At 42.7% G+C, this 18565-nt stretch overlaps 1 protein-coding gene across 1 annotated transcript in view; it reads left to right on the forward strand.

The window, feature by feature from the left end:
* Window positions 1–18565, forward strand: part of LOC140734149 (transmembrane 9 superfamily member 2-like) — a 78005-nt gene that overhangs the window by 5654 nt on the left and 53786 nt on the right. The window contains exons 2-4 of the mRNA XM_073057749.1: window positions 3197–3264; window positions 6266–6359; window positions 16875–17002. Coding sequence (XP_072913850.1) covers window positions 3197–3264; window positions 6266–6359; window positions 16875–17002 — 290 coding nt within the window. The remainder of the gene's footprint in view (window positions 1–3196; window positions 3265–6265; window positions 6360–16874; window positions 17003–18565) is intronic.

An 18565-nucleotide genomic window follows, 5' to 3' on the forward strand; every position in this document is an offset into this window, starting at 1 on the left:
CTTCCAGGTGAGGCGACACTTCACCTGTGAGTTGGCTGGTGTGGTATACTGTGGCCAGTGCTCCCGGTGTGGCCTTTTATATATTGGTGAGACCCGACGCAGACTGGGAGACCGTTTCGCTGAACACCTACACTCTGTCCGTCAGAGAAAGCAGGATCTCCCAGTGGCCACATATTTTAATTCCATGTCCCATTCCCATTCTGATATGTCTATCCATGGCCTCCTCTACTGTCAAGATGAAGCCACACTCAGGTTGGAGGAACAACACCTTATATACCGGCTGGGTAGCCTCCAACCTGATGGCATGAACATTGACTTCTCTAACTTCTGTTAAAGCCCCTCCTCCCCTTCTTACCCCATCCCTGATATATTTAGTTTCCCCCCCCTCCTTTTTTTCCCCTCTGCCCATCACTCTGCCTGTTCTCCCTCTCCCTCTGGTATTCCCCTCCCCCTTTCTTTCTCCCTAGGCCTCCTGTCCCATGATCCTTTTCCTTCTCCAGCCGTGTTTCCCTTTTGCCAATCACCTTTCCAGCTCTCAGCTTCACCCCACCCCCTCCGGTCTTCTCTTATCATTTTGCATTTTCCCCTCCCCCCACTACTTTCAAATCTCTTACTATCTTTCCTTTCAGTTAGTCCTGACGAAAGGCCTTGGCCCGAAACGTCAACTGTGCTTTTCCCTACGGATGCTGCCTGGCCTGCTGCGTTCCACCAGCATTTTGTGTGTGTGACACTAAATGTATATGCTTTGCTCTCTTTGCACTTCTTATTTAATTTTAAAAATGTATTTCATATTGTAATTCATAGTTTTTTCATTGCTATGTATTTCACAACATATGTCAGCGATATTTAACCTGATTCTGATATCAGATATCTTCTGTTCTGATTCCTATTGGAGCTGTTCTGGTCAAGATGGCATGATCTGTGATGTCTGTGCTGATTTTTAGGTTTGTAGGGATGGTTTTTGGGGACAGCATGTGGAACTGGGAGTCAGGTGAGGGTTTAGGGTCAAGGTTGAGGGGGAGTTAGAAATCAGGCTGGAGTCAATGACCAGGGTCAGCGGATCATGTGGACAAGGGTAGGTGACCCTCACCTCCACCCAGCTCTACAGAGTTTGGGATCAGAGGTACATGTGGACAGGAGGCGTAAGGGCCTGTGATGCCGCAGGGGCCTAGGTCAGAGGCCGCACAAGTTTGGAGTTTAGGTCCTGGAGTTCGGGATTCTGTGGTCAGAGTCCAGAATTTGATACTGAAGATCGAAGCCTGAAGGTTGATGACTGAAGTCTGGAAGTTGAGGCCCAGTGGTTGAAGGCCTGGGTCGGTGTGTCCAGAAGTCAGAGGTCTGATGACTGAGAGTCCATTGGAGGGTGAAGACCTGTAGGTGGCCTTGTCCTGGGTTTGGAGACCTGTCTGTGTGTGTGTGAAGGAGGAAAGTTTCATAAGAAGTTGAAGCAGGAGTAGGCCATCTGGTCTATTGAGCCTGCTCTGCCATTCACTGTTGTTGCTTGTGAATTTCTGCTCAATGTTGTGAGCATGCTATGTTGGTGACAGTATGTGTCATGACACTTTTGTGGGTTGCCCCCAGCACATCACTAAGTTGTTTTGATTGTTAATATATGTTTCAATGTGCACATGGTATTGAATGATTTGAAATCTGGCTTACTTTATCTCACATTTCAATTTTTCTTCCTAAAATCTTCAAGTCATTAATGTTTTTAAACTCTTTCTAACCTTCTAGTTTGCCACTTGTTTTTAACTTTACTTTCCTTTATAATTTTTTGATGCATCTTTGAACCATTTTTGGTGACGAGGGATTGTGGAATCTCCCTGTGAAATTCTTTCTTTGCTTTGACCTTGTTGATATGCAAAACTTAGTTGTAGCATCATCATAGGCAATGTAGGGTAAGATGAAGAGCATTCACAAGGGAGCATAACTAAACATAAATTATACACAAACTGTTAGGTGTTTGACAGATGGTGGGAGGGGTGTTGTTATTCTTGTACTTGGATGTGTGGGGATTCGGGCTTCTGTACCTTTCAATGGTGGCTATGGAGAGACAGCATGGTTCTGATAGTGGTGATTTTTGGTTGTTTTTGTCTTGATGAGACACAGCCTCCTGTAGATAATACCAATGGTGGCAAGTGACATATTGGGCAGAGTCCAGAACTCTATGCAGCTTCTTATTTTCTGCACAGCCAGTTGCTATAACAGATAGTACAATAAGACTCCCTTAAATATTTTCTATTGCCTCTTGACTGACAATCCCATCTAATTTGCCACACACTTCGGTTGCTTTTACTCACAGGCTTTGCTATTGCTTTTAGTTATACTTAAAGGACTAATTTTTGACCTAACAGTTATTCAAAAACTCCTGCTCCGCAAGATCACAACCTCAGGCCCATATTCAACTCCTTGTACACTCACCACTACATGACCTGATTCTGCTGTAACTCCATCTGCAGGTTTGCAGATGATACTGCTACAGTGAGCCATATCTCAAAAAACAAAGGGTTGGAGTACAAGGAGATAGAGAGCCTAGTGGCGTGGTGTCACAACAACAACCTTTCACTCAAGGTCAGCAAAATAAGAGAGCGTGTCATTGACTTCAGAAAGTGGGGGCAGTGCATATGCTCATGTCTACACCAAAGGTGTTAATGTTGAGAGCTTCAAATTCCTTTAGTTTATGCAAGTCCAGGTGGAGACTCAGGAATACTGTTGCACTCAGGTGTAGAAGGATTCTTCATTGCTGTTTCTGTAACATTTTTGTTTTACCAGTCAGGATTGTTAGCGCTGAGCTGAATCCCCAGAGTGGAGGACTGGTGGACCACTCTACCCTTTGACCTGTTTGGCATGGGGGGCCCTACCAATGCATAAAGCCTTGACTCCAGCCAGCATAGCTCTCTGGGTCATTGAGGGATGCAAGCCTCCAAACCCTACAACAAGGTTGTGGTCCTCTTGGAGGATTTCTGGGTTGGGTAGAGGAAAAAAAAGAGGCAAAGAACTAAACAATGAGCAAAGGAGAAGCAGACTGGGCCTACACTGATTTTTGAAAATGAGGAATGACCTCACAAACATAAATATTAAAAGATAATGATAGGAAAGAATGTTTCTTCTGCTTGATGCAGTGAAATTTCTAACATTAATCACAGGATTTCCGTGGCTTTGAAAGTGTATTTATAGTGTTATTTTCTCTTTTCAGTCAAGCATTGAAGTATTTGTGAACAGACTGGACTCCGTGGAATCTGTTCTGCCATATGAATATGATGCGTGAGTACATTTGTAAAGAGCCATTGGGCCTGTATTTATGTGGATTGTGCCCAACGTTAATCTTTATACGACCCTATTCTCTGTTAAAGAACTTCACCAAACTCCTCCACTCATTGTCTGTGTGGCAATATTAAATTGATGGCTTCTCATTGCAGTGCAGTATAGTGTTTGAGGCACTGACAAAAAGAAATGTTTGGGTAAGCCCTTGAAATTATGTGGCAAAGAAGGCTGTGGCTGGGAATGGGATTAGTGGAGATGTTGTATGCAGATATGGAGAGCCTGTTTTTTGTGTTGCATGACTAATATTGGTCATTCCTAATTTCCAGAGGCAGTGAAGAGACAACCTTTTTTGTTTTTTATTCACATGAATATGCAGTCATGAGCAGGAATAGGCCCTCAGTGTCTTGAGCTGGTTTTACTTGTAAAGGTGATCATAGCTGATCCAATGGTAACTTCAAACCACATTCACATTTGACCCAAGAAACCTTCCAAAACTTTCATGTTTTCTCTGTCTTAAATGGTTGACTCCTTATTTTGAGAATGTTTAAATGTGGGGTGTTGAATCAGAATTAGGCCTCGTATCACTAACATCTGTTGTGAAGTTTGTTGTTTGTATTTGGAATGGAGCTCAAAGGTAAATGACATCGTGCATCAGTTCAATTGATCAAACACCAATTCGTGAAGTTTCTTGTAATTGTGTAAGAGATTAAACCAAGTCTTGGAAACAAGCAAGGTCTTTTAGGATGGGTAGATGGTGAAGACTGAACAGTGCAGATGTGCCTATGGCTGAATATTCTGCTGGTTTACTGTGAACCATGGGAATTGTGCAGTATTCCTGGGCAATTTGTCTGTGGGAGCTTTGAGGTTGACCACACAGTGAAATAAAAGCTGCTTGTGTGGGGAGCATGGCCATCTCTTCTATGATGAGACAACTCTCAGGGTAAAGGAGCAAACTCCTTCCAGTTAACCTCCAACCCGATGGCATGAGCTTCAATTTCTCCAACTTGCGGTAATTTTTTTTGTCTCTTTTTTTTATATATCTTGCCCCTCCCCTCTCTTCTATTCTACACTTCAGCCTCTTAACTCTTCTCACCTGCCTATCACCCCTATGGCCCACCCTCATGGAGTCTATCCGTTCTTCTCATTTTCCCATACTTTCCTGTCAGATTCTTCCTTCTCTAGTCCTTCACTTCACTTATAACACAAGTCATTTTCTTTGTGTTCAGTAAAGCTAGGTTTTCCTTCTTGATGTGTACTATTTATATCTAAGTGGCGAGAAAATATATTTCTTATCAGTGGAGCATCTTATTTATGACCATGTCATCAAGCTAATGTATATCATACAATTCTGATGGAAGGTCATTGACTGTTTAATTCTTCACATCTGCTGTCTGACCTACTGAGCATTTCTAAGTTTTCCTGTTTTCTCTTTCCTGACAGTCTGTGACACTGGATTTGAAATGCAGCTTTATTCCTAAAAGCAACACACAAAATGCTGGTGGAACACAGCAGGCCAGGCAGCATCTATAGGAAGAAGCACTGTCGACGTTTTGGGCTGAGACCCTTTGTCAGGACTAACTGAAATAAAAGATAGTAAGAGATTTGAAAGTAGGAGGGGGAGCAGGAAATCTGAAATGATTGAAGAAGACCGGAGGGGGAGGGATGAAGCTAAGAGCTGGAAAGGTGATTGGCAAAAGGGAAACACAGCTGGAGAAGGAAAAGGATCATGGGACGGGAGGCCTAGGGAGAAAGAACGGGGGAGGGGAGCACCAGAGGGAGATGGAAAACAGGGAGTGATGGGCAGAGAGAGGGAAAAAAAAGTGGGGGGGTAAGAAAATAAATCAGGGATGGGGTAAGAAGGGGAGGAGGGGCAATAACAGAAGTTAGAGGAGTCAATGTTTATGCCATCAGGTTGGAGGCTACCCAAATAGTATATAAGGTGTTGTTCCTCCAACCTGAGTGTGGCTTCATCTTGACGGTAGAGGAGGCCATGGATAGACATATCAGAATGGGAATGGGACGTGGAATTAAAATGTGTGGCCACTGGGAGATCCTGCTTTCTCTGGCGGACAGAGCGTAGGTGGTCAGCGGAACGGTCTCCCAGTCTGCACAGCAGACTGTGTTCCCCTCCCCCGTTCTTTCTCCCTAGGCCTCCCGTCCCATGATCCTTTTCCTTCTCCAGCTCTGTATCACTTTCACCAATCACCTTTCCAGCTCTTAGCTTCACCCCACCCCCTCCGGTCTTCTATCATTTCGCATTTTCCCCTCCCCCTCCTACTTTCATATCTCTTACTATCTTTTATTTCAGTTAGTCCTGACAAAGGGTCTCGGCCTGAAACGTCGACAGTGCTTCTTCCTGTAGATGCTGCCTGGCCTGCTGAATTCCACCAGCATTTTTGTGTGTGTTGCTTGAATTTCCAGCATCTGCAGATTTCCTCCTGTTTGCTTTTTATTCCTAAAAGGATTGTTTTGGCTGTTATTCCAATTTTCATGGTTGAAAATTTTCTTGCTGTTGATGATTTCTGTTTCTAATCCGTACTTTTAAGAGCTGCTCTGTACTGGGAAAAATCAGAGGATTTCTATTGCCTATTGTTCTTTCATAAATTACAATACAGCACAGGAACAGGTCCTTCTGTCCACAATATTGTGCTGAACCAAATAAATTATTAATCAAATGGCCAACTAAACTAAACCTTTCTGCTGACACGATGCCCATATATTTCCATTTTCCTCACATTCATGTACCTATCCAAATATCTCTTTAAAGACACGAAAGTTTTTGCCTGTACCACTAAACATTCCAGGCACCCACCCCTCGCTGTATACTGAAGAAAAACTTGCCCCCCCACATCTCCTGTCTCTTTACATTTGACCTACCAAGGACCATCACTTTATGTTTGACTGGGTTGAACTCTTTTGTGCACATTGTGATAAGTTAAAACCTGGTGTGTTTTTTTGCTTTACCACGTGTGTTTACAATTGTTTTCTTATCTTTGCAAAGGTTTGACTTCTGTCAGAATGATACTGAGAAACGGCCTTCAGAGAATTTGGGACAAGTGTTGTTTGGAGAGAGAATTGAGTCATCCCCATACAAGGTATGGTATCATGAGACTTTAAATGCCTAACAAACGTTTATAATGTTGTATTAAAATAAATAAGTTCATGTGTAAATGCTCATTTGTTCATGAGTTGCACTCATTGCTGCTCTCTGAGTAAACTGTATCCTTATAGTGGTGGGAGGTTGATAGAAACAATCTTGTGAAACAGCAAGTTAATAGTCATATAGTGTATTTAAAGATAGAGATCAATAGGTTTCTCATTGCTAAGAAGTTAATGCACATGGAATTCAAGGCTAAGTGGATCCACAATTGTCTTTGTAATGGGAAGCAGAAGGTAGTGGTGGAGGAATGCTTTGGTTGGGACCTTGGTTGTTTGTGATAGATTGATGAACATAGAGTAATGATTCAGAACTTTGGCTATGACATGAAAATTGATGTTGTTAATCAGGAACTAGATTGTCTGGGCAACAGCAGAATGTCAGTCATCTGGAATGCTGAGTAGAACATTGGCAGATAGAATTTAATCCTGATATGTCAGACTGTACATTTTACAAAGTCAAATAAGGATGAAACGTACAATAACTCATCGGTTACATGCAGTGCAACAGCAACCTGTCGGTCACATGCAGTAACCTGTCAGGATTTTAGGTTAATCTATAGTTCCTTGAAAGTACTGAAATGGGTTGGTGGGATGGTGGGGAATCTGAATTAGAATCTGGTTTAATATCCCCATACATTGTGAAATTTGTTATTCTGCACCTGTAGTACATTGCAATACATAATTTTATAAAAACCTATAAATTACAATAAAAAATGTATTAAAAATTAAATTCAGTAGTGCAAAAACAGAGCAAAAAATACTGAGTTAGTGTACATGGGCTCACTGTCCATTCCGAAATCTGATGGTGGAGGGGAAGAAGCTGTTCCTGAAATGTTGAGTGAGTGTCTTCAGGCTCGTGTACCTCTTCCTTGATGATTGCAATGAGCAAGTCCTGGGTGATGGGGGTTCTTGATGGATGCTGCCTTTTTCAGGCATCATCTTTTGAAGATGTCCTTAATGCTGGGGAGGTCGGTGCCCATGACTTTACAACCCTTGTAACTTTTTCTGATCCTGTGCAGTGGCCCCTCCATACCAGACGTTGATGCAATCAGTCAGAATGCTCTTCATGGTATATCTGTAGAAATTTGCGACAGTCTTTGGAAATGTACCAATTCTCCTTAATTTTTTTAATGAAGCATAGCTGCTCTCATACCTTCTTTGTAATTGCATCAGAGATGTTGACACATTGGAAGCTGTATAGCATGCTCTACGGATAGATAGATAGATAGATACTTTATTCATCCCCATGGGGAAATTCAACTTTTTTTCCAATGTCCCATACACTTGTTGTAGCAAAACTAATAACATACAATACTTAACTCAGTAAAAAATATGATATGCATCTAAATCACTATCTCAAAAAGCATTAATAATAGCTTTTAAAAAGTTCTTAAGTCCTGGCGGTAGAATTGTAAAGCCTAATGGCATTGGGGAGTATTGACCTCTTCATCCTGTCTGAGGAGCATTGCATCGACAGTAACCTGTCGCTGAAACTGCTTCTCTGTCTCTGGATGGTGCTATGTAGAGGATGTTCAGAGTTTTCCATAATTGACCGTAGCCTACTCAGCGCCCTTCGCTCAGCTACTGATGTTAAACTCTCCAGTACTTTGCCCACGACAGAGCCCGCCTTCCTTACCAGCTTATTAAGACGTGAGGCGTCCCTCTTCTTAATGCTTCCTCCCCAACACACCACCACAAAGAAGAGGGCGCTCTCCACAACTGACCTATAGAACATCTTCAGCATCTCACTACAGACATTGAATGACGCCAACCTTCTAAGGAAGTACAGTCGACTCTGTGCCTTCCTGCACAAGGCATCTGTGTTGGCAGTCCAGTCTAGCTTCTCGTCTAACTGTACTCCCAGATACTTGTAGGTCTTAACCTGCTCCACACATTCTCCATTAATGATCACTGGCTCCATATGAGGCCTAAATCTCCTAAAGTCCACCACCATCTCCTTGGTCTTGGTGATATTGAGACGCAGATAGTTTGAGTTGCACCATATCACAAAGTCCTGTATCAGTTTCCTATACTCCTCCTCCTGTCCATTCCTGACACACCCCACTATGGTTATAGATAATAGACAATAGGTACAGAAGTAGACCATTCGGCCCCTCAAGCCTGCACCGCCATTTTGAGATCATGGCTGATCATCTACTATCAATACCCAGTTCCTGCCTTGTCCCCATATCCCTTGATTCCCCTATCCATGATACCTATCTAGCTCCTTCTTGAAAGCATCCACAGAATTGGCCTCCACTGCCTTCCGAGGCAGTGCATTCCAGACCCCCACAACTCTCTGGGAGAAGTAGTTTTTTCTTAACTCTGTCCTAAATGACCTACCCTTTATTCTCAAACCATGCCCTCTGGTACTGGACTCTCCCAGCATCTGGAACATATTTCCTGCCTCTATCTTGTCCAATCCCTTAATAATCTTATATGTTTCAATCAGATCCCCTCTCAATCTCCTTAATTCCAGCGTGTGCAAGCCCAGTCTCTCTAACCTCTCTGCGTAAGACAGTCCGGACATCCCAGGAATTAACCTCGTGAATCTACGCTGCACTTCCTCTACAGCCAGGATGTCCTTCCTTAACCCTGGAGACCAAAATTGTACACAATACTCCAGGTGTGGTCTCACCAGGGCCCTGTACAAATGCAAGAGGATTTCCTTGCTCTTGTACTCAATTCCCTTTGCAATAAAGGCCAACATTCCATTAGCCTTCTTCACTGCCTGCTGCACTTGCTCATTCACCTTCAGTGACTGATGAACAAGGACTCCTAGATCTCTTTGTATTTCTCCCTTACCTAACTCTACACCGTTCGGATAATAATCTGCCTTCCTGTTCTTACTCCCAAAGTGGATAATCTCACACTTAATCACATTAAACGCCATCTGCCAAGTATCTGCCCACTCACCCAGCCTATCCAAGTCACTCTGAATTCTCCTAACATCCTCATCACATGTCACACTGCCACCCAGCTTAGTATCATCAGCAAATTTGCTGATGTTATTCTCAGTGCCTTCATCTAAATCGTTGACGTAAATCGTAAACAGCTGTAGTCCCAATACCGAGCCCTGTGGCACCCCACTAGTCACCACCTGCCATTCCGAGAAACACCCATTCACCGCTACCCTTTGCTTTCTATCTGCCAACCAGTTTTCTATCCATGTCAATGTCTTCCCCCCAATGCCATGAGCTTTGATTTTACCCACCAATCTCCTATGTGGGACCTTATCAAATGCCTTCTGAAAATCGAGGTACACTACATCCACTGGATCTCCCTTGTCTAACTTCCTGGTTACATCCTCGAAAAACTCCAATAGATTAGTCAAGCATGATTTACCCTTGGTAAATCCATGCTGGCTCGGCCCAATCCTATCACTGCTATCTAGATATGCCACTATTTCATCTTTAATAATGGACTCTAGCATCTTTCCGACCACCGATGTCAGGCTGACAGGTCGATAGTTCTCTGTTTTCTCCCTCCCTCCTTTCTTAAAAAGTGGGATAACATTAGCCATTCTCCAATCCTCAGGAACTGATCCTGAATCTAAGGAACATTGGAAAATGATTACCAATGCATCTGCAATTTCCAGGGCCACCTCCTTTAGTACCCTAGGATGCAGACCATCTGGACCTGGGGATTTGTTAGCCTTCAGTCCCATCAGTCTACTCATCACCGTTTCCTTCCTAATGTCAATCTGTTTCATTTCCTCTGTTACCCTATGTCCTTGGCCCATCCATACATCTGGGAGATTGCTTGTGTCTTCCTTGGTGAAGACAGATCTAAAGTACTTATTAAATTCTTCTGCCATTTCTCTGCTTCCCATAACAATTTCACCCAATTCATTCTTCAAGGGCCCAACATTGTTCTTAACTATCTTATTTCTCTTCACATACCTAAAAAAGCTTTTGCTATCCTCCTTTATATTCCTGGCTAGCTTGCGTTCGTACCTCATTTTTTCTCCCCGTATTGCCTTTTTAGTTAAGTTCTGTTGTTCCTTAAAAAATTTCCCAATCATCTGTCCTCCCACTCACCTTAGCTCTGTCATACTTTTTTTTTAATGCTATGCAATCTCTGACTTCCTTTGTCAACCACTGTGGCCCCATTCCCCCCTTTGAATCCTTCCTTCTCTGGGGGATGAACTGATTTTGCACCTTGTGCATTATTCCCCAGAATACCTGCCATTGCTGTTCCACTGTCTTTTCTGCTAGGATATCCGTCCATTTAACTTTGGCCAGCTCCTCCCTCATGGCTCCATAGTTTCCCTTGTTCAACTGCAACACTGATGCCCCCGAGCTGCCCTTATCCTTCTCAAATTGTAGATAAAAACTTATCATATTATGATCACTACCTCCTAATGACTACTTTACTTCAAGATCACTTATCAAATCCTGTTCATTACATAACACTAAATCCAGAATAACCTTGTCCCTGGTCGGCTCTCGTACAAGCTGTTCCAAGAATGCATCCCGTAGGCACTCTACAAACTCCCTATCCTGGGGTCCAGCACCAACCTGATTCTCCCAGTTCACCTGCATGTTGAAATCCCCCATAACTACTGCGACATTACCTTTGCCACATGCCAATGTTAACTCCCTATTCAACTTGCACCCAATATCCATGCTACTGTTTGGTAGCCTGTAGACAACACCCATTAGGGTCTTTTTGCCCTTACTGGTCCTCAGTTCTATCCACACAGATTCTACTTCTCCTGATCCTATGTCCCCCCTTGCAAAGGTGTCAATCCCCATCTTCCACAATCATCTGTCGTGTACTGCCACCATCATAAAGCTGAGCTGACTCAAAGATAAAAATAAAATTCAACAATTTATGAAAATTGCTGCTATGCAAATGATCAATACAAAAACATACAAAAATAATAACATGCAGAACACTGTTTCTTCTTTTTAAACAGTCAGATGTTGAAACAGGCGGCTGATTGATTAAATCAATGTCCTGACTTATCTATCTAGGCTCCTGGCTGCTCTCACATGCCTCTGTGTTTCCTTCCCTGGATTCCTTGCTCCTCATCCAGAAAAGACTCTTAATGCTTGGTGATTGTGGATGTTGATGTTAATTATGGTGTGTGCACTAAGTCAGAATGCAGAAGGCTGTGGTACTGGGCGAGGTTTAAAGTACGGAGGGACAAACGCTGAGGAATGAGAATTTAAAACAATGTTTAAAGGCAGAACCATTTTCTTTGGACTGTTGGAGAATATTGGTGTTCTCTTGCTAACTTGTGTGATGAAAACCACAGTTAACTGGCAAGATATTATTCATAATTGATTTAATCAATCAGCCGCCTGTTTCAACATCTGACTTTAAAAAGAAGAAACAGTGTTCTGCATGTTATTATTTTTGTATGTTTTTGTATTGATCATTTGCATAGCAGCAATTTTCATAAATTGTTGAATTTTATTTTTATCTTTGAGTCAGCTCAGCTTTATGATGGTGGCAGTACACAACAGATGATTGTGGAAGATGGGGATTGACACCACAATAAAAAGAATGATACCAGCAATGAAGGGTTAATGTATGAGGAGCATTTAAGTTCACTGGGTCTGTACTTGCTGGAGCTTAAAAGAATGAGTGGGGGAGAGGTTGTGGGGAAAGAATCTTTTGAAACCTATTGAATATTGAAAGAGCAAACACGAGGAAATCTGCAGATGTTGGAAATTCAAACAACACACACAAAATGCTGGTGGAACACAGCAGGCCAGGCAGCAGCTATAAGGAGAAGCACTGTCGACGTTTCGGGCTGAGACCCTTCGTCAGGACTGGCCCGAAATGTCAACAGTGCTTCTTCTTATAGATGCTGCCTGGCCTGCTGTGTTCCACCAGCATTTTGTGTGTGTTGTTTGAATATTGAAAGGCCTAGATAGAGTGAACATGGAGAGAATGTTTCCAATAGTTGGGGAGTCTAGGACTAGCAGACACAGCCTCAGAATAGAGGGGCATCCCTTTACAACAGACATAAGGAATAATTTCTTTAGCCAGACGGCGATGAATCTGTGGAATTCTTTGCCACAGAAGGGGAGGTTGATAGGTTTGTGATCAGTAAGGGAGTCAGAGGTTATGGAGAGAAGGTAGGAGAATGGGGTTGAGAGGGATAGTATCATCCATGATCGAATAGTGGAGCAGGCTTGATGGGCTGAAGGCCTAATTCTGCTCCTATGTCTGATGGCCTTAAGGCACCAATTAAAGGAAATTTTTATTACTACTTGTAGTAATTTGATAATTTTTACTGCCTTGAACTAACCTGGTATTTATTTTGGAAGAGGTGGCAGAAGACCTGAGGATAAGGTGAGCAATGTGGTGAATACCAATCTGCGATGTTTTTGCTGAAATGCCACGTAACAGACTCTAACCATGCTGACAACCCTATTAATTTAAGGGAAGTGTGGGAGAAAGGAAATAGCAGTGGTATTTGCGTAACTATTTGATCTATCAATAGAAGTCATGAGTGGTTATATCTTTGGTATGCAGAATATGGTGTACCCCAAGGATTAGCGCTGTGGTCAGTGTTACTCCGATAGATACTGATGTCTTTGAGGTTACCAGTAGTGATAGTCATAGAACACTACAGAACAGAACCAGGCCCTTAGGCCCATCTAGTCCATGCCAAAATATTAATCTGTCCAGTCTCATCGACCTGCACATGAGCCTGCCCTCCATACCCTGTCCATCCACGTACCTGTCCAAACTTCTCTTAACTGTTGAACTCGAGCATGCATCCTTCACTTCTGCTGGTAGCTCATTCCACACTTTCACTATCTTCTGAGTGAAGATGTTCCTCCTCACGTTCTTCTTAAACATTTCAGCTTTCACCAGGTGGAGGTCAACTGGGCAGATATGTGACAGGTGGAATTTAATCCAGGAAAGAGGAAACCTGAAGCATTTCAGGAGGAGTGGCATAATGTAAATGATAAAGGTAGAGCAGTGTATGTAGTGTTTATGGATTTCAGTAAGGCATTTGATAAGGTTCCCCATGCCAGGCTTCTTCAGAAAGTTAGGAGTCATGAGATTCAAGCAAACCTTGCTTTGTGGATTCAGAATTGGCTTGCTCACAGAAGGCAAAGGGTGGTTGTAGATGGCTCGTATTCTGCATGGAGGTCAGTGACCAGTGGTGTTTCACAGGGATCTGTTCTGCAACCCCTCCTCTTTGTGATTTTTATAAATGACCTGGGTGAGGAAGTAGAAGAGTGGGTTAGTAAGTTGGCAAGTGACACAAACGTTGGGGGTGCTGTGGATAGTCTGTAGTGTTGTCAGAGGTTACAGTGGGACATCGACAGAATGCTGAACTGGGCTGAGAAGTGGCAGATGGACTTCAACTCAGGCAAGTGTGAAGTGGTTCATTTTGGTAGGTCCAATTTGAAAACAGAATATAATTTAAATGGTAAGACTTTTGGTAGTGTGGAGGATCTGAGAGATATTGGGGTCTGTGTCGATAGGACACTCAAAGCTGCTCCACAGGTTGACAGTGTTATTAAGAAGGCTTATGGCCTTCATCACCCATGAGGTAACGTTACAGCTATACAAGACCTTGGTCAGACCTCACTTGGAGTACTGTGTTCAGTTTTGGTCACCTCACTACAGGAAAGATGCGGATACTATAGAGAGAGTGCAGAAGAGATTTAAAGGGATGTTGCTTGGATTGGAGGGTGTTCCTTGTGAAAATAGCTTGAGTGAACTTGGCCTTTTCACCTTGGAGTGACAGAGGATGAGAGATGACTTGATTGAGGTGTATAAGATGATGTGTGGATAGCCAGAGACTGTTCCCCAGGGCTGAAATGGCAAAAGCGAGGGGGCATAGTTTTAAGGTGCTTGGAAATAGGTACCAAGGGGATGTCAGGGGTAAGTTTTTCACACATAGTGGTGGGTGCTTGGAATGTACTGCCAGCAGTGGTGGTGGAAGTGGATGCAATAGGGTCTTTTAAGACCCTCTTAGACACATACATGGAGCTTGGAAAAATAGAGGGCTATGCGCTAAGGAAATTCTTGGCAGTTTGTAGAGTAGGTTACATGGTCGGCACAACATTGTGGGCTGAAGGGCCTGTAATGTACTATAAATTTCTATGTTCTAAAGGAGGTGCAGAAACAAAGTTCATGGAGAAAAACTGCTGGCTAAGGGGAGGGAATGGGCATTTGTCTGGTAGTGAGCCAACATGGAATTTAAAGGTTGAATTGTGTTCTCATGTGCTGCTACAGTTATTGGTTTTGCTGTGCTGTCACAAGTTTGAGTTCAATTTGTCGTCATTGAACCATGCATATGTATATCGCCAAATGAAACAACGTTCCTCCAGATGCACAACACATGTAAAGTAATATTACCACAAATAAGTTAACAAATAATCAGGTGCATTTACGGCACATTTAAAAAGTAAACAGTACTGGCGCTTCATACCTGATGATACCTGGTTGGTGACAGAGAGTGCGGTAATCTTACGGCCTGAGGGAAGAAACTGTTTTCCAACTGTCAGCTGGTGGCGTAGTGAGATCAGTGCCAGGCTCGAAAACGGAGGTTCCCGAGTTTGATCCAGTGACAGGCCACTCCTGAGTGTGCTCTCCATCCATGCTGGGTTGATGTCGAGCTCGTAACTCGACCTCGTTTAAAAAAAACACTGCCACCTCCAGTTTAGATTCCCACGCGGAATATTGTGGAGGATCTCATACCCAAACTCAAACCCATCCTAACAGTTCTTGTCCTAATGCTACAGTATCCTCTGGTGGGTTGGGGGGGGGGGGGGTGTCAAAGAGATTGTTGGTGATCAAAGAGATTGATGATCCTTTCAAAAATCTTTGCAATCCTTTGTCGGGACTTGATGTCAAATGTCTTGCAATTCCCGTACCAGAGGGTGATGCAGCTGGTCAGGACACTCGATGGTTCTCCTGCAAAAATTGGCTAAAATAGTAGAGGCGAGAGCCTCACTCTCCTCAGTCTTTTCAGGAAGTGGAGACGCTGCTATTCTTTCTTTTACCAAAGAGATGGTGTTGAAGGACCAAATGTTATGTGCACCCCAAGATCCTTGATGCTCCTGACTCTTTCCATGGAGGAGCCATTGTATGTGCAGAGAGGACTGGTCAGCTGACATGCTTCTAGAGTCCACAATCATCTTTTGGTCTTGGCTTTTGTAGTCATGTGCAGAGCAGTTGTCATACCAAACTATTATGCATGCAGATAGAATGCTTTCTATCTGTGTCAATAAAATTGGTGAGGGTTGAAGTAGACATGCTAAGTTTCTCTAGTCATCCGAGGAAGTTGAGACGTTGGTGATCTTTCTTGGTCAGAACGTTAATGTGGTTGGACCAGGACAGTCTATTGGTGATGTTCTCACCATTAATTGAAGCTCTTAATCCTCTCAACCTCAACACCGATGATGTGGACACCCCCCTCATCCTGAAGTCAATGACCAGCTCTTCCTTTGATTCCATGATGGGAAATGGGGAGGAGGATGCAAGTTAAAATACATATGGACAAAGAAAGCAGACATATCATGCAAGATTCAAGATTGTTTAATGTGCTTTCTAGTACATAAGTGTAAAGGAGAGTGAAATAGTTAATACAGCACAAAAAAGACACAATAAAGAACACAATAAAAAACACAGGAAAGATAGCTACATAAAATACCTTGTATACATTGATTGTATGTCCATAAAATGACACCAGGCACTGGAAAATCTGTACATTAGGGGACTGACAGGAAATAATAAGGTGGTGGTGGATGTGGAGGGCTGGGTTAGTGGTTGGGGAAAATAACTGTTTTGGGTCTGGCAGTCCTGGTGTGGATGCAATGTAGCTTCCTCCCATTTGGGAGTGAGACAAACAGTCCCTGATAATGCAAGTGATATTGCAAGAAGTCCTTCCTGTTCAGAGTGATGATGAATTGGCTGCATGTGAGTTACAAAATTTCACTTTGCACTTGAAGTGAAAACATTCTGGGGTGTTCTAGCTTGAAAGAAAGAAACCAATATTCCATTCAAAACAATTGAGAAAGAAATGTTGTTTTAATAGCAGTAAAATGGAGGACTACCAGGGTTAGATTGATCTTGGAGTAGGTTTAAAGGTTAGCATAACATCATTGGCTGAAGGACCTGTACTGTGCTGTATTGTTCATTGTTCTGTGCCTGCCTTCATTGGCTGAGGGATTGAGAATAGAAGTTAGGACATTATGTCACAGCTGTACAAAATATTATTTGGATGATACTTGGAGTATTGTTTATAGATCTGCTCGTCAGTGCAGGAGAGGTTTACCAGGTACTTAAATGAGCAGGTATAGAAGGATATGGAATTAATACAGATCAGTGGAATTAGTATGATGGGCAGCATAGTCATGGTGGGCCAAGGGGCCTGTTCCTATGCAATAGAATAATTGTTGATTTTTATAGTACCTGAGAAATATCAAGAATTAACTCATCAGAGAAAATCTTTTTTTTTCCATTTACAGTTTACTTTTAATAAACCTGAAATATGTAAACCAATTTGTGTGAAATCTTATGAACCAAAGGACAAAGTGAGTGCAGACAAACTGTCTTTCATAAAGAAGGGAATTCTCCTGAATTACCAACATCATTGGTAAGTTCCTGAATGCTTACAGATGTTAACAATGTTTTATTTCCTGCTATTCGTTGAACTTCAGACATGAAATTTGTACTGAAAAATGTGGGTTCATAGTGATAATGCCCAAGATTAAGGAAATAAAAAGAAGTTTTGGAGAATTGCCCATTCTGCCCACCACTGTGCCAGTGTTGATGTTCCTTTTTTGCCTGGCATTAATATCTATCTTTTCCTGGCCTTTCTCTCTTTTAGAAATATAGAAAACCTATAGCACAATACAGGCCCTTCGGCCCTCAAGAAATATAAGGTTGTTAAAGTAAACGGGAAAATATGTGGATGCTGGAAATCTAAGCAACACACACAAAATGCTGGAGGAACTCAGCAGGACAGGCAGCATTTATGGAAAAGAGTAAACAGACAATGTTTTGAGCCAAGACCCTTCATCAGAACTCACAGCAGTTGATAGAGTAACTCATAGTTGTTATAAACGGTGATTTTAACTTTCCACATTATGACTGGGAATCCCATACTTTAAAAGGACTAGATGGGATAGAGTTTAGGAACTTAGAAGCATAGAAAATCTGCAGCACAATACAGGCCCATAAAGTTGTGCTGAACATGTCCCTACCTTAGAAATTACTAGGCTTACCCATAGCCCTCTATTTTTCTAAGCTCCGTGTACCTATCCAAAAGTCTCCTAAAAGACCCTATGGTATCCGCCTCCATCACTGTTGCCAGCAGCCTATTCCACGCACTCACCACTCTCTGCGTTTAAAAAAAACTTACCCCTGACATCTCCTCTGTGCCTACTCCCCAGCACCTTAAACCTGTGTCCTCTTGTGGCAACTATTTCATGCACTTGTGCACCTGTCTAATTGGGAAACATTTAAGGTTTAACTGAACAAGCTAAGTGCTTATTTCTCTATTACATTTTTGCTAGTGACAGTATTGTTTTTCGGGCCCTAGGTTTTTATGTGACCCCATTGGTAACATTAAGAACTCTATCTTCCCCACAGAGTCATGATAGTACAGGTGATGACCATTCTGCCTGTTGTGTTTAGAGTCATGGAGCACTACAGCACAGTAATGGGCTTTGTTGCTCATCTAGTCCATGTCAAATAGTTATTCTGCTCAGTCTCCTATTGACCCACACCTGGACCATAGCCCTCCCAACCATGTACTTATCCAAACTTCTCTTAAATGTTGCAATAGAATATACATCCTCTGGTAGTTTGTTCCACACCCACAGGAGGATCTGTGGGCAAGAATGAGATTCCCAGATGGTATGCTTCCTCCCGAGTGCCAGTGTCTGGGATATCTTGAATCGAGTCCTTGGCCTTATTAGGTGGGAGGTTGAAAAATCAGAAATCGTGGTCCATGTAGGTACCAATGACATGAGTAGGATGAGTGACAAGGTTCTGCATAGGGAGTTCAGGGAGTTAGGTACTAAGCTAAAGGACAGAACCTCCAGGGTTGTAATCTCAATATTGCTACCCATGCAATGTGCTACTGAGGCGAGAACTAGGAAGATTATACAGTCTAATACATGACCAAAGAGTTGGTGCTGGAGGAAGGGTATAA

This window comes from Hemitrygon akajei, chromosome 10, assembly GCF_048418815.1.
Source record: "Hemitrygon akajei chromosome 10, sHemAka1.3, whole genome shotgun sequence".
NCBI lineage: Eukaryota > Metazoa > Chordata > Chondrichthyes > Myliobatiformes > Dasyatidae > Hemitrygon > Hemitrygon akajei.